General features: G+C 33.9%; 3 protein-coding genes and 1 long non-coding RNA gene across 5 annotated transcripts; 1 reads left to right on the forward strand and 3 right to left on the reverse strand.

Annotated features, from left to right (window-relative positions):
• Positions 1 to 2,393: 2,393 nt before the first annotated feature.
• On the reverse strand, positions 2,394 to 4,169 carry LOC106356469. Its single transcript, XR_007314958.1, has 2 exons — positions 2,731 to 4,169; positions 2,394 to 2,648 (listed from the first exon to the last, which is right to left on the reverse strand). It is a non-coding gene; the product is annotated as an uncharacterized LOC106356469 (long non-coding RNA).
• Positions 4,170 to 10,997: 6,828 nt separating this feature from the next.
• On the reverse strand, positions 10,998 to 14,101 carry LOC106358288 (sugar transporter ERD6-like 7). Its single transcript, XM_048736808.1, has 17 exons — positions 13,728 to 14,101; positions 13,520 to 13,582; positions 13,352 to 13,441; positions 13,197 to 13,256; positions 13,038 to 13,103; positions 12,885 to 12,950; positions 12,739 to 12,814; positions 12,590 to 12,654; positions 12,418 to 12,510; positions 12,268 to 12,348; positions 12,094 to 12,178; positions 11,976 to 12,019; positions 11,827 to 11,889; positions 11,649 to 11,762; positions 11,515 to 11,574; positions 11,320 to 11,434; positions 10,998 to 11,238 (listed from the first exon to the last, which is right to left on the reverse strand). The coding sequence occupies exons 1-17, from the start codon at positions 13,875 to 13,877 to the stop codon at positions 11,123 to 11,125; spliced, it is 1,407 nt and encodes a 468-aa protein (XP_048592765.1). The 5' UTR covers positions 13,878 to 14,101; the 3' UTR covers positions 10,998 to 11,122.
• Positions 14,102 to 17,376: 3,275 nt separating this feature from the next.
• LOC106355267 (protein TRANSPARENT TESTA 9) lies at positions 17,377 to 22,526 on the forward strand. 2 transcript variants are annotated; one of them, XM_048736809.1, is made up of 21 exons: positions 17,377 to 17,805; positions 17,956 to 18,007; positions 18,088 to 18,164; positions 18,241 to 18,374; positions 18,478 to 18,574; positions 18,635 to 18,692; positions 18,790 to 18,898; positions 18,996 to 19,119; positions 19,197 to 19,383; positions 19,486 to 19,799; positions 19,923 to 20,011; positions 20,094 to 20,164; positions 20,312 to 20,422; positions 20,513 to 20,578; positions 20,702 to 20,839; positions 20,926 to 21,031; positions 21,146 to 21,217; positions 21,315 to 21,373; positions 21,481 to 21,640; positions 21,756 to 21,928; positions 22,028 to 22,526. In XM_048736809.1, exons 1-21 carry the CDS (start codon positions 17,753 to 17,755, stop codon positions 22,340 to 22,342), a joined length of 2,565 nt encoding a protein of 854 aa, XP_048592766.1. In that variant the 5' UTR covers positions 17,377 to 17,752; the 3' UTR covers positions 22,343 to 22,526. The 2 variants fall into 2 exon arrangements, with proteins under 2 accessions (XP_048592766.1, XP_048592767.1); XM_048736810.1 differs by lacking the exons at positions 17,377 to 17,805; positions 18,088 to 18,164 and having other exon boundaries at positions 17,989 to 18,007.
• Positions 22,453 to 24,775, reverse strand: LOC106356471 (microfibrillar-associated protein 1A-like). The gene has a single exon (XM_013796225.3). It carries the CDS (start codon positions 24,649 to 24,651, stop codon positions 23,353 to 23,355), a length of 1,299 nt encoding a protein of 432 aa, XP_013651679.1. The 5' UTR covers positions 24,652 to 24,775; the 3' UTR covers positions 22,453 to 23,352.
• Between the last annotated feature and the right edge of the window lie 9 nt (positions 24,776 to 24,784).

Below are 24,784 nucleotides of genomic sequence, written 5' to 3' on the forward strand. Positions count from 1 at the left end.
GGACCGAAAATATATTCTAAATTCCCCTAAACAATTAAATAGATGCATTAATCCTTAATATTGTAATCAAGCATATAAGAAAAAACATTACGTTAGAACGTATATAAACATTACAAAAGATAAAAGATAGTATATGTAAAATTAAATAGTATTTAGTGGTAAAAGTAAAATAAATTGAGAATATCTAGATTATATTTTTACACTGATTTTAATCAATGAATAATATTTTAACTATAGTTAGATTGTCAAATATTATTCTGTTTATAATAAAAATATAATATATTAAATAATAATAATTTTGTAGAATTTTTAGTTAATTTGAATCATACAACATTTTTTTGGAGAAGACAACCGAGAAGAGTTTCCTTACATTCTAATATTATAATATAGAATCAATTGACAACAACTTAATATGTCCAGTTTATATTTTCAATTATCACAAATATATAATCAATTGACAACAACTTAATTATGTCCATCGTAAGACGACCGAGAAGAGTTTCCTTACATTCTAATATTATAATATCTCACTACATTAGTGGCTAAATCAGTTTTCTCTAGCACAAATACTCACTTCATTCTTGGAGTTTAAGCTTTTCTATATGATGATATTAGTAGTTTGATCCCAAAAAAAAACGATCGAAAAACAAACAAAAATCAACCGGAGACTTTTCAGGTATATGAAACAAAAATTAGAAATCGCAATTCTCTGCAGTTAAAGAATAAGGCAATAAAATTGTAAAAATACAAAATAAAACAAAAAATATACAAAGAAAGAAAGATTTAGTAAAATAAAATCATAATATAATTTTCATAATTTATAGTAGGGGTGGGCGTTCGGGTACCCGTTCGGGTTCGGGTCGGGTATTTCGGATTTTCGGGTATTTCGGTATAGAGGTGTAGAACCCGTTCGGGTATTTTTGTACTTCGGGTCGGGTTCGGGTATTTTTAGTTCGGATTCGGTTATTTCGGATCGGGTTCGGATATTTAGATTTGTAAAAAAAAAATTCATTTCTCAAGTTTCTTGTATTTAATAATATAACTTTTAGTTAACTAATTTTTTATTTTTAATAGATTGAATGGTTAATAGATTTGGACATAACATTTTAAAACTAAAAAGGCATTAATTTAGTTATTTTTAAAAAAAATTTGGATGTAATTTTTTGTTAATTTTTGAAATAAAAAATTTGACATGCATTTTAAGTGAATAGCAAATCATTTTTTCCGTAATTGTATGTATATCATATGAACTTAAAGTATGTGTAGTATCAATATAAGTATTTTATATAAAATGAGAGATGTAAACTAGAAATATAAGGTTAATTATACATATGTTCGGTTATCTTCGGATATCCATTCGGGTTCGGGTATTATCTGTTCGGGTTCGGGTATCCAATCTCTCCTTATTCAATACCCGTTCGGGTATTTTGCTACTTCGGTTCGGATTTCGGTTCGGGTTTTTCGGATCGGGTTCGGGTGCCACTTCGGATATCGGGTAAAGTGCCCACCCCTAATTTATAGTGCTCAGTTAAACTAAAAAGTCTAAATCTACAACATACACAGTTTTATTTACATCTTTAAACCTATTATCTAATTAAAATGATTCTACAAAAAGTGCCAGCACGAAGAGTTAGAAAATATATGATAAAATATAATACATAACGTTAAAATACATTATCACTTATCACTAAAAAATCATGTTAGTAGTAATAAAAATGAAATGACAACACATTTATTAAAACCATAGAATAACACGCAACAAGGTGTTATTAAATATACAAACTAAAAATTAAATATGATCAATGCAAACATAAATAAAAATGAGGCATCATATTTGGATATATTTAAAAATATTAAATATATTATATTCTTGATAATTTTAAAATTACTTAAAAAGAAACTACAGTATTAAAAAAATAATATACAAATATAACTAAAGCAATTTTGGTAACGTCAAAATAAAAAATAAATAAAAAATATATTATGTTAATAAAATAGGTTTTAGATTTTAAAGACTTATAATTCATGTAATATTACAAAATTCAAAATTTTTTATTACAATTAATATTTTACCATTAGATATATTAAAATAATATTCTAGATCGATATCTAATTGTTAGTTTTCAACTATTACACGTAAAAAAATATTATTACGTACGCTTATTTTGAAAAGGGGGTTTTATATTTTAAGTAAGTTATTGGAGTACTTTTTCTTTTCGTGAATTTATTCGATATGAGATTCCGATCTTTTAAAATAAGATAATTTATGTTCTATACATAAATATTTTTTTTACATAACTCTAAAATCTCGGACTTGATTCTTCATATTTTATTAGTTAATTGTATTACATATAATAGAAATACTTACTTCGAACTAAAAATATAGAAAAAAATGAAATTTAAAAATTAGTTATATATAATTTAATATAAAAATTCACATACAAATAAAAATGATAAATATAACAAATTTAAATATATTATCCGCGCGTAGCGCAGAGAAAGAATCTAGTATAAGATAATGGAACATGAGTCGTTCTCATCACAAGGCTCAGTTGTAATTCTTATGAGTTATGACTCAGAACATAAAGGATGACCCCACATGACCATACATCTGCCACGACACCATTGTAACCCTTATGACTCAATACCTAAACCAAAACAGAGAAGATAATATGAGCTACTATATATATAACATTAATATATTTCAAAACATTGTGATATTTGACTTACTTAAAAGGCAACATAATTTGGAGTTCCACAAGTTGTCTTTAAAATGGTAACTCCCTTAAGATACAAGTAAGATGATTAGTTGATAAAAATTCAATATGAAAGTAAAACAATAAACTGAAACCACCATTACTCGTTCTGGTAATGCACTGAGCCCATAATCAGATATCTTGAGATTTCCTTGAGAATCTAGCAGAAGTTTTCCAGGCTACAAAAATAACCAAAACCAGATTTTGTTTGAAAAGATTGTTGATTGTCAGCAAGAGAAACCACCTTTAGATCTCTGTGGTAGACCCCTTTACTATCAACTCCTTTGGTAAGCTAGTGTAAGTACTTCCTAGTTTTTGCTTCACTAATATGTTCATTACGAACCTATAACATGTAACAAGTGGATAACCAATGTCTTCCAAAGATTATCATCACCTGAAATAGTTGAGTCGAGAGCTAGATAATTCACAATTCTATAAACAGTTCACCACATGTATTATACTCCAAGAGAATGTAAATATTTGTGCGACCTGCTAGAAACCTAAACAGCAATGAATCAACTTCTATATGAAGATAGATATAATCTTTTCAGTATAAAGTAGAGGAAAGAACAAAACTTTACCTCGTAAAGACGAACAACACAAGGATGACGAACGAGTTTCATGGTCGAAATCTCCCTCTTAATCTGATAACAATTTTATTAAAATCTCAAAGACATAACCAAAACCCATAAGCAAAGGTGGTGACATCACGACGGCGGCTCTCCCGTGATGGATGGTTAATGGGGCTCGGATTGGTGGCTGGTCCTGATGGAACGTGACGGCTCCGGTTTCAATTCTCATTTCATTTTGGTCACGATCCCACAATGATAAGGATCACAACAAAAATGGCTTCCCCGGGGAGAGACAATAGCTCCGGTGAGATGAGGAGAGGTGGCTGGTGATGCTAATGAATCTCCACGCTAATACAATATAGAGGTGACATGGAGGAAGAGAGATCAACAGGGAAGGAGGAGAAACATGGCTGAGCTCTATCTCTCTAAGTTGACATTGACGGCAGCTAAATGGAGAAGAGAAGCCAGAGAAGAGAGTGGTGAAGAGAAGCCGGAGAAGAGAGTGGTGAAGAGAATCCGTAGGAGAGTGGTGAAGAGAAGGTGGAGAAGAGCGTGGTGATTGGGTCTGAAGTTCTTCAGCACCTGTATTCTTCGCTGTCTTCTTCTCCATCCTCGTTCGATTTCAAAGCAAAAGAGAAAGAGAGACAGTGATTAAATCGAAAGAGGAAGAGAGAGAACTTCTCCCGATCTGATTGTGTTGATTTCCGATTGTGGAGATACAAATGTTTTGATTGGTTAGCTGAGTTTTTTCATTTAATGACATGTCCTCTCCACAGAGCTTAAAAATGCTGATGTGTCACCTGCTGGAGAGAACCTAGCCTTTTTATTATGTTGATTACAGATGAATACAAAAAATCTCCCATGCCTATAAGGTTATAATCATACAAACTGGTCAAATTTTGATGATAAAACAAACGACTTACCGAAAATTTGAGAAGGTAGTCACTACACCAGGACAAAATTCTCCTACCTATTTGAATATCACTCTCACCGATTTTCTCACATGTGTCGATAATACATTATCGAAAAAGAAAAAGGAACTTAACCGATTGAATCTATTCCCAAAGGCGATCGATATACCGTAACTGTTCGGTTAGATGTAAACGCATCGCTCAATGTATCTCCTCTTTTTGTCCGACTAAAACTGGAAACGAAATGGACATTTGAACCACTGTGTGTTTGTGCAATTATTAGAGTAATAAGAAACGGACAGAAAATCTACAATCTATTTACTCTCATTTTACAAAGCATAGCTACAATCTGGCAATCAGTTAATGGCATCTCTATCTAACGGCATCTCTGGATGATAACTCCACACAAAAAGTAGATTAATTAATCATTGTGTTGGGGAGACAGAAAAAGAGAGTGGAAATCATCAAAGAGGAAGAGATGAAGATAAAGAAGAGATGGAAATCAAGAGCACTGGAAAGTTGACATTGAGATCAGCGGCTTAGAAACAAGTACTCAATTAAGTTTAGTGGTGATGAAATCAGATAAGGGTTTATTCTATAGTGAAAAAAATCCAAAAATCCATAAAACTGAATGGAAATAAGAAGAAAGAAGATGTTTTGGATAAAGAAACGATATATAAAATAAAAGATTCTATTTCGAAAGGTTGTGTTTTCGGAAGTGACGATTTAAGAAAAAGGAAACGATTTTTGATCACATCAGACGTCTAAGTGATACTAAAATTGTGTTCATCAGACTATATAACCGCAACAGTATTAACCATACGATTTTACTTTTATTTTCTTATAAAAATGATGATGTCAGTGAAAACAAAAAATAGATTTGCTATTATATATTGTGCTATGATATCTTGCATATTTGCATTGTTTTATCCATTCATCCATGAGTATTTTCATCATACAGATTAGGATTTAGCCATGTCTAGGTTGCATTTTGCATTCATTGTCCTTATTAGGTGTTGGAGTGCCACATGGAGTTCTTGGGGACATTTGGATGCATTTGGAGCTTAAAGGACGTGAAATAGGTGATCATTGGACGAGCAGAGCATGGGAGCGAGGTTCCGCAGCGACGTCATGAGGTCGCTCCAAAGCACCCCCCAGAGCGACTTGCCCAGAGCGACGCCCAGAGGTCGCTCGCATCTCACACCCCTCTCAGAGCGACCTCCCAAAGCGACACCCCGAGGTCGCTCGCATCTCTATGGCGAGATGACACGAAGCGAAGCCTGGAGCGATCTCTCAGAGTGACCCACTGAGGTCGCTCCCGAAGGCCGGAGCGACATGCCGAGGTCGCTCCGCGTCTATTATCTGCTCGATTTCTATTTTACTTAAGGGCCTTTTGTTCATTTCATTATGCACGTTTTACATTTCTAAAACCTATGTTTTAAACATCTTTTGTAGCCACCAGGGCAGATTATCTTTTGATCTATTGAGAAATACACAAAAACTCTCTTGAAAAGTTCATCTCTTGGATTTCGATTGTTATGTTCTTGTGTTATTGTTGATTTCTTATCTATTTCTCTACATGATTAATCTGAAATCCAATATGGATTTAAGAGGAATCATGAAGATTAGTGAGTAATCACCTTTTGAATTCATGGGTTAGGGAGATTAAGAGTGATTAGGTTAGTTCTAGGATGTTTTAGTGTAGATCATTCTTGTTCCTTGCTAGTAGAGTATTCATAATGCATCTTCTGAGTTGGCCACTCAAAAGTTGATCAATAGACATTTTCCACCCAAAAGGTGTTTGATGAAATGCCTGAGACAACTCTCCTAGGCTTTTAGTATACTTTGCCAAAGATATTTGTTGTTAAAGATGCTAAGATAGCTAATAGACTTGTTAGTAATGATTGATTTCATATTATTCAACCAAAGACATTTGATGTTTGAGATATGTTAGCAAATGAGCATTCATCTAGACATAGAGCTTGCTTAAAATTGTGACTAGGCTTAAGGTTGATAGTTTGATTGATCATTTGCCATCCTTAGTTTGATACTTGATCACCCAAGGTCTAATCCTTATGCCCATGAGTTCTCTTTTCCCTTAGTCAAGAAAGTATCATTCTGTTATTGCTTTCTAGTATAAGTAGTAATTTAGAACCCATCTAAATCATTGGTTGCATTTAGATTAAGTGAGTACTTGCATTCTCAGTGCTTTGATATCCCTCAGAACTGGTTCGACAATCTTTTATACTACAACATTTGTCTTAAGAGAAAACTCCTAACATCATGCTATTATATATAGATTAGTTTTAAGAATTATGTCTCATTTAATGTTGAAAAGTTGTGTCTTTTTACAAAAAAAAACTGATATTGATATTATTTTTTCAACATGCAACTATTAGAAAATGTTATGTAAAAATGTTTACATATGTCTTTTTCATTATAAGAATGTACTTTAACATCTAAAGAATGTATGTTTTCATTTTAGATAGCATGGTTAAGATGAGCACACCTTTTAATCCAAACTAGATATTAACCCGCACATCTGTGCGGATATATTTATATATTTAAATTAATTTTTAAAATATAAAATATGTTATAAAGAAATATATTTAATATTAATTTTATGTATATAATTTTTATTTTAAAATTTTTTATTTGTTGAAATTTATTTGATGATATTGTACAAATCATATATTAATGAAGTGTTTTTGTTTATTTATTTAAAATACAACATCAATATTAATAGTTTAATTTTAAACATTAGTTTTATATGAATTAATAAAATAAATTATTAGCTTCTTTGTTTAGACATTTTTATTCTCGAAATGTTTTTATGCGAATAAATTATTTTTTTTTAATATTATTTTATTTAATTTATTATATTTCAGTTTAATGTTTTTATTTTTACTAAAATATCAAACATAAAATGTTACAAACAATAAAATATTATTTATGTTGTTTTATATAAAAATTTAATTTGATAATTTAAAATGAATTAGGCTATACTATTTAATTTCAAAATTAGTCACTGAAATATATAAAATATGATCTATATTAAATATAATAAACAATCAAATGATAATTACCTAATGACAATATTTTTATATTTTCTTAGAAATGTTATTGTTTAGATGTATATTTATTTGTTAGAAGAATATTACATATGAGTAATTTTAGGATGTTTAGTTAAATTTATAATGAATGGTCTAACATACACTTGTGTATGGTAGATAAAAAATAAGACTCTATTTTAATAGAGTAGAAGTTGGCCATTTGTTTTGACAAAACAAAAGACGACGCTACCGTAGCGTTATGTCAGCAGTGAAGTACCTTTTCATAAATTGTATAAATGTACTTCTTTCATAAACTAAATTTAAGTGAGATGACTTAAATAAATATATTATCCTACTTTGATACAAATATAGTAATACAAATTGTTTGATCCTTCTTACAGATTTCAGATTTATTTAAAATAACATAGGTTATTTAGTAAAACAATATATCAAATTAAATTTACAATAACAATATAGGTGAAAATTAATAGATAATAACTAAACGTTATGAATATTGAAAATTATATTTAATAGGATTAAACTTTGATTATATTTGATGACATAAAATATATTATCCCCTTCTATTTATAGATATAAAATAAAAACTAAACGTTAAAATGAGAAATAAAACTGAAAATGACAATTCTGTAAATATTTAAATCAAAATAATATTTTGTTTTCTGCGGGTCAAAACTCTCGCCTAAAATCTTAATCCATATAATATACCGACTAAAATAGTTCATGTAACCATTAATTATATATATAATTAAAAATTTAGATAAATAAAAAGGTTATTGTCAAAACGTTAATCCCGCGCTTTCAAAGGTAACATGGATTTTATTTATATTGGGTCAAAATTTACAAAATACATTTTATTTTGATGAATATGATTACAAAGGAAACACAAATATGATTACAAATAAATACATAAATATGATTACAAAGAAAAAGACAAATATGAAAATTATTTAAAAAAAGAAATATATATATATATATATATATATATATATATATATAACAAAAAAATATACCCGCCCTTCGAAGGGCGGGTCAGAATCTAGTATTCTTTTTAAAACAGGGAATGGTTGAGATTAACACACCTTTTAATTTAATTGTTGAGTTTAAACATACCTTTTGTTTTGACAAAAACAAAACAAGACGCTACTGAAGCATTGTGTCAATTAATGGATTTGTGACTCCTGGTTTGCATCTTTTCCTATGTTTATATATATTTGGTAACCAGATTACAGTTTCTCTTTTCTCAATTTTTTTTTTCTGATTCCTGATTTCTGCTATACGTTCAATCTCTTCGTTTATTTGCATTTATATTCACCATTCATCTCTTTATCATAAATTGTTAACGTATGTTTCAGGTACTTCTTAGAAACTTAATTATTGAACCTATATATCTTCTCCTTCCTCCATGTGGTTATTGGCCACCATACGTTAAATATCTATTTTCTTCTCCTTTCCGGCAAAGTCACCGCCACATTATTGGCTTGTCGATCATGTTACCACACCTCTCTTCCTCCGCCTTCGGGTGAAGTCACCGCCACATTATTGGCTTGTTGATCATTGTTACCAATATGGTGAGTTTCATCAATAGTTTGTTGATGGCTTTGGAGTATTAGAGAAAGGAAGAAGAAAAGACCAAGTAAAGTGATGATGTGAGGAGTTCTCATCACACATGTAATATCAATATAAGATTATATGCATATTCAATAATACAACAAAATTAAAACAAACAAATAGAGTTTAAGAGAGTGATGTGTGAGAGACTGGGTTTCTTTCTTTGTAATCTTAATGTTTTGAAACACTTAGATTACAGAAAATGTCGGGTCTTCAAAATACTAAATCCAACAGTTTTGTCACATACAATGGAGTGGGTCGATTTAATAATATGCCAAAGCACGTTATGGTGATAGTGAACATGAGAAAATAATGTTTTCAAATTTTTATAATGAACAAGGTGAATAATATTTCTAATTTAAATTATTTTTTGTTTTATTCTAAAACATGTTTTTTGGCTATATTTTCATTCATTGTTCAAAAAAGCTAGATTTTCGTCATAAGAATATATTTTTACATCTAAGGAAAGTGTGTTTCATATTCTAAAATGTATTGTTTTAAGAGTGTGTGTTTTCATTATAAAAAATAAATTAATAATATGAACGATAACAATATTTTGTAGAATCATTGTAATTGTTGGTGATTATAGTCTTTGATGATAAATCATTACAACTTTTGGTGTTAACCAACTATTACAACCATTAGTCCTCTATTTAAAGAGTTATCAGCATAGACAAATCACAACAATCACAAATAGACTATAAAAGTGAGATAATCATTGTTAAAAGATCATCAAGGATCTTTGATTTTTTTTTTAATCAAATGATCTTTGAGTAAACACATATAATCATGGATTCTTTTTGTTATTCTTGTATCTTAGACTAAACTTGGAAAATTGTTCAGAAACCGATAACATTCGGGAATATTTTTTTTATCTTAGTACCACCTTGACTTTAAAATTGTTATTTAAAAATCTAATAAAAACCATTAGTGATTAAAAAGGTAAACCCATAATTTGTCAACTTAGTTACTTTTATTTGCATTAGTTTAATATAATAATTAATAAGTGTTGGTGTTTTATAAAAACTCTCCCAAACATTTAAGACAATATTATAAACGAGAAGACTCATATCAATATAAGTCAACGTATATTTATTAAGATATCCATTTTTCTTGATATTCTTTCTAAAAACAAGTAAATAAATATATAAAATAGTAAAAGTTTTGTTATCGACTGAACTAATAATTGTTTAAATAATTGTATGTAAAATAATTTTGTAACATATGTATTTTCTAAAACTCAATTGTAAACATTTTTTATGGTTGACAAAAAAAAACATTTTTTATAAAAAAAATATTTTATAAAATATAATATTTTATTTTTATAAAAAGAGTTTCCGTGCGATATCGCACGGGTTCCTTACCTAGTTAAAATAAAGAAGAAATACAAATACATGAAAGAAAATAAGTTACAGGAAAAACTAAGAAAACAAAATACAATAGGAGTGACGGCCGACAAAAATAAATAAATAGAAGGAATGATACAAGAGTGTTACAAAAAAAAAAAAAAGGAATGAAAAAGGGAGGGGGACAGATATTGAAAAGAAACATACCATAGATACTAAGGACCAGAACAAAAGAAGTTACCCATTTTTTACCACATGTTTTTAACGCAATAGTTTTGTTTTTAACCATTTTGAGCACCTTTCTGAATTCTGATAATGGTGTCATGTTGAGTGAATAACCTCAAAACGGAAGCAATTATTCCGTTTTTTCTACTCTATAAATGGTATCCTACCAAAGCTGTAGAATAGCAACAGTGCCGGCCCTTGGAATGTATCCACTATCCAAGGTGCAAGAGTCTTTTTTTTCTTTCAAGATTCTTTTATATGTTGGTTTGCACGTCACATGGTCTGACCCCCAAGAAAAACAAATATGTTTCTCTTCTCTTAACAATTTCTTAATTATGTTATTGCAATTTTTGTTACTGCAATTTTTGTTAATTATGCTACCAAATTATAGGGCTAAATTTTATGCTCCGAAAGAATCAAAACCCTATTGAACCCGAATTGAACTCGATTGAACACACAAACAACCTGAACGTCCATGTCTAAGTTTGCTGGTGAAACTTGAGCATCCGTTTGAAGTCCGAAGTGTTCATTAAGACGAAATTAATGATTGACATAGTTTAGAAAAGAGTCTTAAAAGCATTCAAAATTGATACTTAATGTGCCATATGAATTTAATATCAAGGAGTTGAACTATGGATTGACCACAGCTTGTATCTGCTCCAATGTCTTCCCTTTGGTTTCAGGCACCACGGCGATGACAAAGAAAATGGCTAGGGCGTTGATCACCGCATAAATGATGAAAGTTCCTGCACCATTTGTTTTTTCATTGTTCAAGGATTACCTGAGGGAAATTTCAGGCAAAAAGTGAATGATATAATATAGTTTACCATAAGAGCTCCATGACATGAGGAAGTTAAAAGTGTAAGACACAGCCCATGCTCCAAACCAGTTCACCAGCGTAGCCATGCCTCCCGCTACTCCTTTTATATTTATTGGAAATATCTGCAAGTTCTTGTTTGGTAAGTAGGAAGATAAGATCCTTCTCAAGTAGTTTTCTTGCTACGAATGTGATTTGTATTTACCTCAGACATGACAACCCACGGCATTGCTCCCATTCCAGCTGAAAACGATGCTATGTACACCTGCTCTCACCAATATATTGATATTCACAATCTATTTTGGGTTGGTGAAATCACTTGAAAGTAAAATTACTTACCATTATACCAACAACAGCTAGGACAGGGACTGCTTTGTGTGCCATGTCATGAGCCTTGAGATAGAATGAGACCGCTGTGATCAAACAGCCTATCACTAACCCTGTTGCAGAAACCTACCACCACAACACCTTCGAGTTAGTTACAATCCTAGTCCTGCCTAACTCTTTTTTTTTTTACCAGTAGCAATGGCTTTCTTCCAGCTTTGTCAACTATTGGTGCATTAAGCGCAGTGATCACAACCTGGTTGTGAACAAACCAATAGAGAAACTAAGACCATAATCATTCTATAACATTGATTTGTTCTCGTTACATAAATAAGGTGGAACCTGAAGAACAGCATATATTATCATCCCAAGTCTTGGGGGGAAACCTGACACACAAAGATAGCTGCAGATTAGAAAAGTGAAGGGGTATAGTTTCTAATTTATGACTATGTTAAAGAACCTGCTTGCTCAAATATAGAGCTTGTGTAGAAACATATCCCGTTGATTCCTCCAAACTGCTGAAACACCATCAACCCGAATGCTATCTGCTCCAACAAAGCATGCAAACTGGGTCACATATGCAACGTGACAGAAAAAAAAATGAAAAATTGATTTGGGTTGGTTATGGTGTTACAAAAACAGAGCGTATGTATCTCCTCTGAAACAAATCCAGCGCCTTGGCTTTCGGAAGCCTCTCCAGAGTTTCGATATAATCCTGTCAAGGAATGGTAAGAGAGATAAGTTTTCTTGATTCACAAGAAAACAAATGCAAGTTTCAAAAAACCTGAATCTCAGCTGCCTCTTCCGATATGTTAGCTTTCTTCCCACGGAGCTTCCTCAGTGCAGCTTCAAACTCTGTATCACGCCCCATCTTTGCCTACAAGCACATGTAGCATCCATTAAATTACCAAGAAAGGATACTTGAGGTTCCATGGTGGTGCTTATTCTGATCTTACCAGCCATCTTGGAGACTCAGGGATACAGAAGAGGCCAAGAATGGAGACAGCACATGGGATGAGTCCTGAAACCAAGGTATAATTTTCAGATAAATAAATTATTTCGACTTAAAATGGACTACTCTTTAGAGTGTACATAGATTCCTAACCTATTAGTGCTAAGACTCTCCATGTAACCATTGTGCCTATAATGAAGGAAACTGACACTCCAGTGCAGATCAGGATCTGTGGCACGAGGGAAGCATCCATTTCAGAATACTCCAACACAAAATTAGGGAGACAATGAGATACTTACCTGATTTAGTGTGGTTAGAGCTCCTCGGAATGTTTTAGGTGCAATTTCTGCTATAAAGATTGGTACCTACCATTCAACATAAATCATTCATATATAGAGTGTTACTTTGTATACGTTAGATTATGAGATATTGAATTAAATCAATGAGCTCACCACATAGGAGAATGCTCCCATTCCATAACCCGTTGCCAGTCTTCCAAGATCCAGAGCCACTACTCCCTTTGATTAGGACAAAGAGAGAGAGAGATACATTATGCAAAGATTTATTTAATACCAGCGTATTCATTTTGGTTTAGGATCTTGAGTTAGAACCTTGGCAAAGAAGATTGCTAGCCAACCGACGACACAGAATGCAGAAGAAACTCTCATCGCCTGAATACAAAAAAAAAATCCACAAGTAGTAAGTAGTAGTCTCACTAAGCCCATCTCAGATGGAAACTTAAAAAAAAATAAAAAATTTGCCTGACCCCTTTTCTTCCAATTAAATCAGCTATAGGCCCACTTGTGATAGCACCAATCATTGCACCAAAAGTCAGTAAAGAACCAAAGAGTGAAAACTGCAGAACCCGAGGTAGTGGTTAAGGAAAAACTTCAATGTCAATGGATGATTCATTTAAAAAAGATTTATGTATAACCTCAGCTATAGTCAGAGAAAGATCATTCCTAATTGCAGCCTGAGCAGGTGAGGAGTATCCAGCCTGCATCAAAACCCATTTTCAATATCACAGAGTTACTCTTTGTTAGAAACAAAATCAATTGCCTAATTTTCAATTTAATAAAAAAAAAAATCAATGGCCTAACAAAGCAGGTGATGACTTTCCATGGATATGTAAATTCACTTACACAAGAACCAAAAGCAAAAGAACCACAAACTGCAACGAACGTACTAAGATAAACCATCCACGGCTGCTCCGGTTTTGATTCAGCCATATCTTTGTCCACCAATGGTTCCCTGACTTCTCTGTTGCCATCACTTGCGTTTGACATCTTCATGATTATATATATATGTCTTCCTTCTGGGCTCTTTCGTCTCCACAACTTACCTCAAAACTGAAAAGAGACGAACCTTGAAGCAAGAGTTGAGTAAGAAGGCAGAAGAAATGTACAAAGAAGCAAACTGGAAAAGCAGAGGACGAGAATAATGAAGGTGGTAATTTTTTTTATAGTTGATAGTGACGTTTTAGGCAAGAAAGCTTTGTGGGGGTTTATTACCAAAGAGATGAAAGCTCTGTTTTTAATGTCTTTTTCGGCATTATATATTAAGGGGGCAGATTAGTTTCATCTATAGCTAATGACAACGTTAAGCTAGTTGAGAGTGGATGAAACCAAATTGAGGTAATATAAAACGAATATTCTGTATAAGAAAAAACATCATCCTTGTGCTTTTTGGTAAACTCACTTACAAAAGGATGTTTAATTAAAATTGGATACGGCAAATGGAGTCACAAACATGCTAGTGGCAGTCTTGACGCGGATGTGATAGAGACAGACACGTGATGTCTTTGGCCTTTTGTGAAGAGCATGATCTAAGTTTCTTGGCTTCCTATGAATCCATCCAATAAGCCAATAAAAATCTATCTTTCCGGTTGTCGGGATCTGGTGCGGTCTCGTTTAACATCAGAGTTCGTCTATGAGTAGACTCTCTACATTTGCAGAAAAATCAACAGCATAGAAGAATTCAAGATAACCAACATAATGAGATTGAGACTGTTGACTATGACATAAGCGGAGAGGATCAATGAAACTGATGATATGTGTATATTATTATATAGTTTTCGACAAGGAAATAATTTCATTTGATGTCGAAACAAATGTATAAAGTCACTACTAAAACTAATTATTACAAAAACAAATTTGTGCCATATACTAAAAACTAGCTAAAAAGTTAAGTTGACGATGGTTTTTCTAAAACCTTTACTCGCTAATAGATTAGTAGTCCGTTATATTTTCATATGTAATCGATCTTCTAATGCAAAGTTACGCATCACTATCATTTTTTATATATAAAACTATTCTAATTTACATCACTTTATAAAACCCATAACTTTTCTTGACAGCTCTGAATCCATTGCCATCACATCTGGATATTATTTAAAAATTCTAAAAAATGAATAAATACAGTTTTGACCACATTTATTCATGAACAAAATTTGGTGTGCACAGAAACAAGGACCAGGTGCAAGCCGCAAGCGTATGTAATGAAAAACAAGAAACATATTGAGATACTCTTTATACATTTGATGATACTATGATTAGAATGATATAGACAAAATTAGGTTGCATAGCTTTTAGCAGTTTGGAACATGTGCGTTGTTGTGAGTTTTATCTGCTAAAATAGATCCTTGGAGAAAAGAGACGGCGAGGGGTGAACATCCCTGAATACCCTTGGTGAAGCAAGACTGTGGATGGAGCGGTACTCAGGCATGATGAATCCTTCTCTCTCCTCCCTATTCCAGCTTCTTGATCCGCCATTGAACGTCCCATACTTCACCAATTTACCAAATCCCCACGACTTTTTCTCGGTGAGTAATGGAGACTGGGAGGCCAGTGAGCTTGTTTGAGTTGATATATCGAGCTTAGTTAGATTGGTGAGTTCAAATCCAATTGAGTCTGGTAATCTGATGAGTTTGTTAAAGTTTGCATTAAGTTCTTCCAAAGACCTGATAAAACCATAGAAAGTAAAGCATGTAAAAACATGTTTTATATTTGTGGTTGGGGTGTTGTGGGAGTTTTGTGAAAGTTGGTCAAACCTGCAATGTTTGATAGATTTTGGGAGAGAAACAAGAAAGTATTAATAAATTAAATAATAAAGAGAAATTCTCAAGGATAACATCTCTTTTTAGTTTATTTTACAAAAATAACTTTTAAGGAAAATTTTTATTAAATAGTAAATATACATTTATATTCTAAGGTTAACTAATCTACACTTAAGATTTAGAGTATGATTGGTTTTTCCGTTACCATCTGCAAACACAACTTTTGCGGTTGTCAGTGTTTTGCAAAAATCACTCAAACCGCTCTAAACTGTTTCAAACCGCTATAAACCTCATAATAAATTCAAAAGCTGGTTTCAGCTAGCGGTTGCGAGAGGATAATTTTATTTCTTTTTTCTTTTAAATAATATAAATAAATAAATAAAAATATTCAATAAAAATTTTAAATTGGAACTATAAAAATACGAAAATATATCTATTATATTTTAATTGATATTATAAATTTTTTTTTTAAAAATATTTTCTATAATTTTTAAAAATTTAAAACTATAGCTTTCTAAATCTAAATTTTATATTTATAATAATATTATAATTTTTGATATTTTTATAAGAGAAATTCCAATCTAAAAAGTTTTTGTTACAAATATAGACCTTAAAAATAAAAATGACCAAAATAGACTTAAATGTTTTATCAAAAGAAGTAAATATATACTTATACCCATAAAGTTAATTAATCTAGACAATTAGGGCTTAGAATTAAGGGGTGAGGTTTAGGGTTTAAAGTTTAGGGTTTATAATTGAGGAGTGGGTTCTCGGGATAGGATTTCAAATTCTAAAAAATAAAATTAAAATTAAAATTTTAAAATAAAAAATACTATTTTGGTCATTTTAGTTTTTGAGATCTATTTTTTTTGACAAAAAATTTAAGAAGTTTATTTGAGAGAATTTCTCTGTATAATTTTCATACCTAGTCATCTTTGAATATGTGCACACCAAAAAAAATGCACAAAAAGTCAATCTTTGAATACGAAGGAAGCTGTGTGACGTGGCGGTCTAAAGCTCTATCATTGCTTCCATCTAGGCATGGGCGTTCGGATCTTCAGGTCGGGTTTGGACCGGTTCCTTTCGGATCCGGGTCTTTCGGATCCTAAATATTTAAACTCAATAGGTACTTAGAAATTTTTGTTCGGATCGGTTCTTCTCGGGTCTGGGTCGATTCGGGTTTATAATTAAAATACCCATAATTTTCCGGGTCCATATCGGATCCGAGTTGGGTTCGGGTATTTAGGATCTGAAAAAGACATGACATACCCAATTCCATCAAATTTAGTTGATATTTGTCATATATATCTAAAATTTTACAAAATAACCTAAATGAAACTATTAATAATTAAAATAAAACATTTTTAAACTCTAAATTTTACATTTTAAAACTTCATATTACTTAAACAATATTACAAAATAATAACAAATGTTGTTAACAAAAGATATTTCAACTAAATCATAAGATAATATATACAAAATAGAACACAAAAACATTATAGTTTTAGATATATATGTTTTTAAGTCGGGTACAAATCGGTTCTTTTTGGGTCCGGGTCTATCCGAGTCAGTTCCTTTCGGTTCCGGGTCCATTCGGGTAAAAATATTTTAAACCCAAGAGGTACTTGTAAATTTTTGGTTCGGGTCTGGATCGGGTATTTTTGGGTCGGTTCCGGTTCGGATCTTCGGGGTGCAGGTTAAAATGTCCAGGCCTACTTCCATCTGTCGCAAAAAGGAAAAATGATTTCCCCCGAAGTAAATGCGAAAACCGGATCTTCAACAAAAGATTCTTTCTTTGTATTCGAGACTGAACCCGACCCGGATCCGAGTTTCAGCATTTGACCCAACTTCGGTGCTTGCTTCAATTCGGCAACTCCGTCAACAATTTTACCGGCACATCTCAAAGCGTTCGTGAAATTCGCATGAAATAGTTTTAAACATTTTGTATGCGTTGGCAGTCGGTGAAACGATCCGACCCGGGGGAGTGGAATCGGATATCATCATCATCAGAAACTCTAATCGAGAAGCAATCATGAAATTAGGGTTTTTTTCGGGAGTGAAGGATTGATCCATAGAAAGAAGAAGAAGAGGGGATTGATCCATAGAACAATCATGTGGTTCTCTTTCTTAAGACCCAGAGATCGATTCTCCTTGCTCGAACTCAGGTGATCCATGCATCCTCTCTTTCCTTTAGTTCCAATTGAGTCTAAAAATTGTTTCTTTCTAATCTCTCTGGGAGTAGAATTGGCAGTTAACATGTATTTAGTTAGTTTTGAATCTCTGTTTGGGCATAAGTGTGTTTCATTATTGTGTAGGCATCTGACTGAGCAGTTGACGAAAATTCAGATAGTGAACGAGACCAATAAGGTCAGTGGCGTGGCAATAAGCTCTTTCATTTTCTTTTTCTTTAGTTTTTTGAATCTTTTTTTTTGTTTACATTATGGAAGGACTTGGTTGTGGAGGCACTGAGATCAATCGCGGAGATATTAACTTATGGCGATCAGCATGACCCCTCTTTCTTTGAGTCAGTCTTGTCTAACAAAACACCCTTGATTTCCTTTTGGCAGATTGCTTATTAGATTATAGCCCTTTTGTTGCAGATTTTTTATGGAGAAGCAAGTCATGGGAGAGTTTGTACGTATACTGAGGGTTAGCAAAACAGTTGCAGTTTCTGTCCAGCTGTTGCAAACCATGAGTATTATGATCCAAAACCTCACTAGTGACCAAGCCATCTGTGAGCTCCATCATTTTCTCTTTGTTCATTATCTCATCATGACTATATATATAGATACTCTATTTATGATCTTTTTTTTTTTTGTTTTGGAAACTCATTGCAGACTACTTGTTCAGTAACGAATATGTAAACTATTTGATAACGTATACATTTGACTTCCAACATGAAGAGCTTCTATCTTACTACATTTCCTTCCTAAGGTACATTCTTCTGATGATTGTTATCTCGACCTGTTTCTGATAACTCTTTCTTTATTGTAGAGCTGTTAGTGGGAAACTCAACAGGCATACAATATCGTTGCTTCTCAAGACTGAGAACGTGAGTATTCTTTAAGTTGCATTTTTCTTCTTTTTTTTTTACTCTTGTTGTATGTCCTTTATGTGTATTTTCTTTAATTCTGCGTTTTTGCGTCTAGGATGTTGTAGTTTCTTTTCCCCTTTATGTCCAAGGCATTCAATTTGCGTTTCATGAAGAGAACATGATACGCACTGCAGTTCGTGCCCTGACTCTTAATGTATATCACGGTAAATGTCATTTATTATACTTCTTTTGTTACTTGTATGTTAAAAATACCGAGAGTTTTTAGCATCTTTTTCTGATGCCTTTAGTTTGTTTTTGCAGTTGGCGATGAATCTGTGAATGATTATGTAGTTAGTCAACCACACACCGAGTACTTTTCGAAATTAGTTTCGTTTTTTCAAAAGCAATGCATGGATCTAAGCGCAATGGTGTTGAACACGCTAAAGTAAGGTTCAGTGCATTTTAAATAGCTTGTACAATTTATCATTTCTTCTTACAACCCCTGTTTTATCTTTGGTAAAGGAGTCCATCCCCAGAATCGGGTGGAAAACTGTTTTCTGCCGTTGATGGGATTGAGGACACCTTGTACTACTTTAGTGATGTTATCTCTGCTGGCATACCTGACATCGAGAGGCTTGTAACAGATCACATTCTGCAGCATCTAACTCTCCCACTTCTTCTCCCCTCTCTATGCTCTGAGGCTGTAAATGTACAAACTATTACCTTTTCATCCGGATTATGTTAGTTTTGAGTATCTGCGAAAGTACCATTTCTTATTTCAGTAAAATATTGGGTGTTGTTGTTATTTCAGGATATATCAGTCGATCCTGTCACTTCTCTCTATTTGCTTTGCTGCATCCTTCGGATAGTTAAAATAAAAGATTTGGCAAATATAACCGCTGCTAGTCTTTTCTGCCCTGTTAAGGCTTTCATTTCAAGTTCGCTAGTAAAACCTAATAGTAGCCTGGCTCCTGAACACCCTAGATTTGGGAATGGGCATCCAGACAATGGTGTTGTTGAGGAAGCAGATCAACAGTGTTCAAGCACTGAAGTCTTGAATGAGGATGGAGATTGCAATGAAAATACTACAAAAAGTACCTTCAACAATTCGCATATTACATTTAGGTAGCTAATAAAACCTGCATGAATTATAGTTGCTTTTTTTACATTCCTTAAGCTGTGTATGTATGATGATGTCTTAATATTTTTCTCTTTATCTCTTAAGCTGGTGTACTTTTTTGTTACTAGGGAGACTTTACTTCAATATATTTCTGAGGGGGATGATGTGCAAGCTCAGGGTTCCTTGTTTGTGCTAGCCACTTTGTTGCAGACAAAAGGTATTTGCAGTGGTGTTGTTGGTGCAGATTCTTCAGTCTTGCCTTGTTCTGGTTTTGATGTTACTACATTCTCTTTCGATAGAACTTGAAGAGTCAGTGCTAGATGCTTTCGGCATTCTTCCTCAGCGTAAGCAGCACAAAAAACTTCTACTGGTGAGTTTCTGTCAAGGCAAATTGTATCTGCATGGAGCCTGTTACTAATACTTTTTTTTTCGCTTGGATCAAAAAAAATCCTGTACTTATTGGGTAGCCCATCTTTATCTTATGGAAAACTTAATTTGGTAGTGTTACCTCTGACAGCAATCTTTGGTTGGGGAGGACTCTGGTGAAGAACAACTGTTTTCACCGCAAAATGGATCTATGAGAGATGGCTTAAGTAGCGAACTTGATTGGTGTCTACGGAAGCTGGAGGTACGTCTCTGCATCTCTTAAAATTTCTTCCCTTCCATCTCTTTGGTCTTGTGTTATACGGTCATTGACTTATTCAAGTAACTTTAACAGGAGCAGTTTGGAGTTTGCTGTTCATTGCATGGGGCTGCAATGTGCCCCCGTGTACATAGACATCAGGTAATATTATGAATTGTTTGTAGTTGTTTCTGAAATTTCATCTGCTAGAGCTTAGGTTTCTTTTTCGTCACAGTGCAAAAGTTATTATCTTGAATATGATTAAGAAAAAAAAATGTGGTGTAGGTGGTGGATGCATTGGTGAGTCTTCTCTGCCGTGAAAACATATCTGCAGAAACATTATGGGATGGAGGATGGCTTTTACGCCAATTGCTTCCTTATAGCGAGGCAGAATTTAATCGTAAACATCTCAAGATACTGAATGTATGTTTCTTTATTCTGTTTGATTCTGTTTCTGTCTTTCTCCCTCTCTCCTCACTACTTGCCAATTCCTCTGCTGATATCATCAGGATTCATATGAGAAATGCAAAAATGCACTAACCCAGGAGATCAAAGGTACATGGCCTGATCTACTCATCAGGGTACTGCTTGATGAATGGAAAAAATGCAAAAAAGGCAAGTAAAAATAATTGTATATGTTTTTTTTTTTTGGGCAAATAAATAATTGTATAGGTTTAGATTTTGATAGTAAAGAGTGTATTCAATACCTTGTAATCTTCTGTCCGACAGTGATCGAAGCTCCATCCCCTCAAAAAGAGCCTAAATCTGTTATTCTCCAGCTGGATAGATCCGCTTGTAATGGTAAGAGTCTTTGTCTTACATATTGCTGGCTAGCTGATAATAAATGTTGAATGATATCATGTGTTTGCATACCAGTAACAACTGATTGTTTCTACAGAAAACACTGTTAGCGAATCATCATTCACAGCAGGTGAAAAATTGTGCGAGGTGATAAAGGTTCGTCCATTGCGTTCCCTTTATGTTTATATGGAAAGTTCTTATCAGCGCTTGTCTTTAATGAATATGGTACAAACATCTGATAATCGAGCCCTTTACTCCTTAAGGTTTTTGTGCTTCTTCATCAACTCAAGATCTTCTCGCTTGGTAGGCCCTTGCCAGAGCAGCCTCCTATCCATCCTCCTGCCGACAGATCTGAAACGTCTCGTGCCACAACTGCTGGTTTGGACCTTACGGTCCCCAAACCTGGCACCGAAGTGAAGCTAGGTTAGTACGCGATGCTCTTATGCTTGCTTCGATGCTCTTATGCTTGCTCATGTCTCAGTTTGATTGATTTGTATATCTATAATTAGTCTAATCTTTGAAAAAATCTACGGTGCAGTTGATGCTGTACCCTGTAGGATTGCGTTTGAAAGAGGCAAGGAGCGCAATTTCTCGTTTCTAGCATTATCATCATCATCTGGTGTGTCTGGGTGGATTGTCCTTGCTGAAGAATCACTTTTGAAGCCAGATCATGGAACCGTTCGTGTTACCGCACCTTTAGCCGGCTGCAATGTACGTACTCTCCTCTTTAACGGAACTGCTTTATAACAAATCCACACACAAGGACATATAGAGAGGATTAATGAGCTATCTTCTGTTTTTTTTTTTCAGCCTCGAATAGATGAAAAGCACCCAAAATGGCTACACTTGAGAATCCGACCATCGACGTTACCTTTCTTAGATCCAACAAAGCGAGGAGTCTATGAGAAGCTCAAGTCAAAAGGTCTAGTAGACGGGAGATGGACATTAGCATTCAGAGACGATGACTCTTGTAGCTCTGCTTGCTCCATGGTTGTACACGAGATCGATTTACAATGCAGAGAGGTTGAAAGAAGGTTAAAGCCGTTGTTTGATCTCGACAGAAACCACCTAGATCAATCAAACGTTACTTCACATGCCTTCTCTTCATCAACTTCCTCCAGCTGATGTAATTTTGCATTGAATTCTAAATGAATATATGAATGTACTCTTAGAGCAGTTTCCATGATTCTTTTATATCTCTGCAATTTTTTGTTTGTTTTGTTTTGTTTTGTTTATTTTCTTCTTCCTCTTTGGAATGGCTTTAAATGTAATATCACGTGTATATTTGAATCAAATTTGTTACAGTTAATCACTATTAAGTTTCACTTGCCACCTATGAACTGTGTATTTGAATCAAATTTGTTGCACCCATTCACCATATGTCTGAGGAATCTACGTGTTTGTTTTCACTTGTGTTCATCCTTTATCGATATCAAGAAGAATCTCATTGAGGCTATGCACAAAGCTGGTGACTTGACATTGTGTCATCTTGACCTGTTGAAACTTTTGCATATGTGAAGAACAGGTGGGAGAAGAGTTCATGGGGTCGGGAGCTAATAGTGCAGAAGAGAAGAGCTGTCCTCAATGAGTTTGATAGGTTCAAGATCATGTTGGCCAAAATCAAGGCCAGTGTCCATCTCTGTTTTACTACAACGAATGGTCCCTATCTGCCATACTCTGAAAGATAGATAGATGTTAGATCGATTAACTTGTTATATCTTAGGAGAAATGTCAAACCTTAAAACTAGTTACATGTTTCTAATGCTAATGCTAAACTCAGTTATTTACCTGTCTTACTTAAATCACTCAATTCAAAGCTGTTGTTCTCTTTCTTGAGAGAACCGCTTTGATGTTTTTCAAGAAGATCCTACAACATCAGATTTATCTTTGGTACAAGTTTGAACAGTTTTTCAAATGATAGTTCAGAACTTGAAACCTTTTTGATGGTTTAAGACATGTATTGCCCTCTTTTGAATTTGTTATCTGAATTAAAGAAACAAAAAAAAAAGTAAGTATTAGGATGAAACTATAAACTGATAGCAGAGACTGTAGAGCATTCGTAGTTTACAAAACGCAACAAGAAGTAAAATTCTAAGGAAGATGTATTGTTTTACTTGCAACATACCACTTAGGTCTCACCAAGCTTTCATCCTCTTGCTACCCTTCGGTCTTGCAATAGGAGCATCCATGGCCGCCATTCTCTTATTGTACTTTTGTCGTAGAAAAACATTAGAGACCCAAGGGTCATTCCAATCCTTTGTTTCATCTTTTTTGTTTTTGCCACCATATGTTGTATCCTCTTTAACAAGGTGAGTCCACTTAGTTCCTCCACTCCGACCAAATTTCTTCACCTGCATGACTTCTCGCAGAACCGACTTGTCCAGCTTATCTACTCCTGTTGGAGCAGAGTAATCACGTTGAAATATAACATCAGTTTCATCAGATCCTTGCTCTTGGAAGTAGGCACCCTTGTGGTAGTATCTTTGCATAAACTTCCACTTCTTTTTCGGTTTCTCTGATGAAGATGGCTTGGGATTGTTATCCCTCTCCCATTCTTTCCTCTCCTCTTCTGTCATGTTCCTCAACTTGTCTACTTCTTCCTTCTCTCTCAATATAGCTCCCCTTGCTTCTTTCTCTCTCTTGATCTTACCAAGCTCCCTTGTCTTCCAAGCTTCGTACTCTTCAGCTTCATTGGTCTCATCATCAGTCTCAACATCTCCAAGATTTGCATCTTCTTCCAGTATCGCGTTCTTGCGTCTCTCTTCGTCTTTTCTAACTTCTTCAACCACTATTGCCTTGGTCTCAATCTTCCTCATCTCAAGCTTCTTCTTTGCTAGTTCCTCAAGAGCTTCTTCTTCAGCCTCCATCCTCTCACGTTCCTCTATTGTATCCCTCTCAGCTTTCGGTACAAAGACAGGCTTGATCATCTTGAAACCGAACATCTCGTATTCTGAATCAGTCTCGTACTCTGACTCTTCCTCCTCTTGTACCTCTTCTTCATCTTCATCTTCCAGAGGAAGCATTAGATCAGCCTCCTCTCGAGTTCTTTTAAGATTCTTTTCTCTAATTCTGCGTCTTCTTTCTTCCAAGGCTTCTACAGCTTCCTCCTCCTCCTCTATAGGCTCTTCTTCTTCTGTAGACACAACCTCAGCCGCCTCTCTAACTCGCCGATGATCAGCTCTAACTTGACCTAAACAGCGCAGCCTTGGATCATCATCCTTGTCCCTCTGATCCAACTCATCATCCAAAACATCAACCTTCTTCTTCTTGTGCATCCCAACATGATGATCATCATCATCATCATCATGATCTTCCTTGGCCCACTCTGGAGCTTTTCCAGGCCAATATCTTCCCACTCTAGTCTGACCAATCCCACCTTGTAGTTTTGCCCTAGTCGCTAGTGCAACATCTCTAACTCCTGCTGTGACCGACATCTTTTGCACACAATCAAACTCAGTTTAATGTCTTTACTCAGATAGAAACACAATGACAGAAACTCAGTTTATATTGCCAACGACACTAATCTCGAAACTTTGTGAAACGTTAACTCAGTTTAGAAACTCTGAA

This window comes from Brassica napus, chromosome A7, assembly GCF_020379485.1.
Source record: "Brassica napus cultivar Da-Ae chromosome A7, Da-Ae, whole genome shotgun sequence".
NCBI classification, from domain to species: Eukaryota; Viridiplantae; Streptophyta; class Magnoliopsida; order Brassicales; family Brassicaceae; genus Brassica; species Brassica napus.

Coding starts and splice junctions, on each gene's coding strand:
- LOC106358288 (XM_048736808.1), bottom strand. CDS start 13,877: ATGAAGATGTCAAACGCAAGTGATGGCAACAGAGAAGTCAGGGAACCA. Junction 12,020..12,093: donor CTCTATATTTGAGCAAGCAG/GTTCTTTAACAT, acceptor TTTGTGTGTCAG/GTTTCCCCCCAAGACTTGGG. Junction 11,890..11,975: donor TAATATATGCTGTTCTTCAG/GTTCCACCTTAT, acceptor GTTCACAACCAG/GTTGTGATCACTGCGCTTAA.
- LOC106356471 (XM_013796225.3), bottom strand. CDS start 24,651: ATGTCGGTCACAGCAGGAGTTAGAGATGTTGCACTAGCGACTAGGGCA.
- LOC106355267 (XM_048736809.1), top strand. CDS start 17,753: ATGTGGTTCTCTTTCTTAAGACCCAGAGATCGATTCTCCTTGCTCGAA. Junction 19,120..19,196: donor ATGGTGTTGAACACGCTAAA/GTAAGGTTCAGT, acceptor TCTTTGGTAAAG/GAGTCCATCCCCAGAATCGG. Junction 21,641..21,755: donor TGGCACCGAAGTGAAGCTAG/GTTAGTACGCGA, acceptor TCTACGGTGCAG/TTGATGCTGTACCCTGTAGG.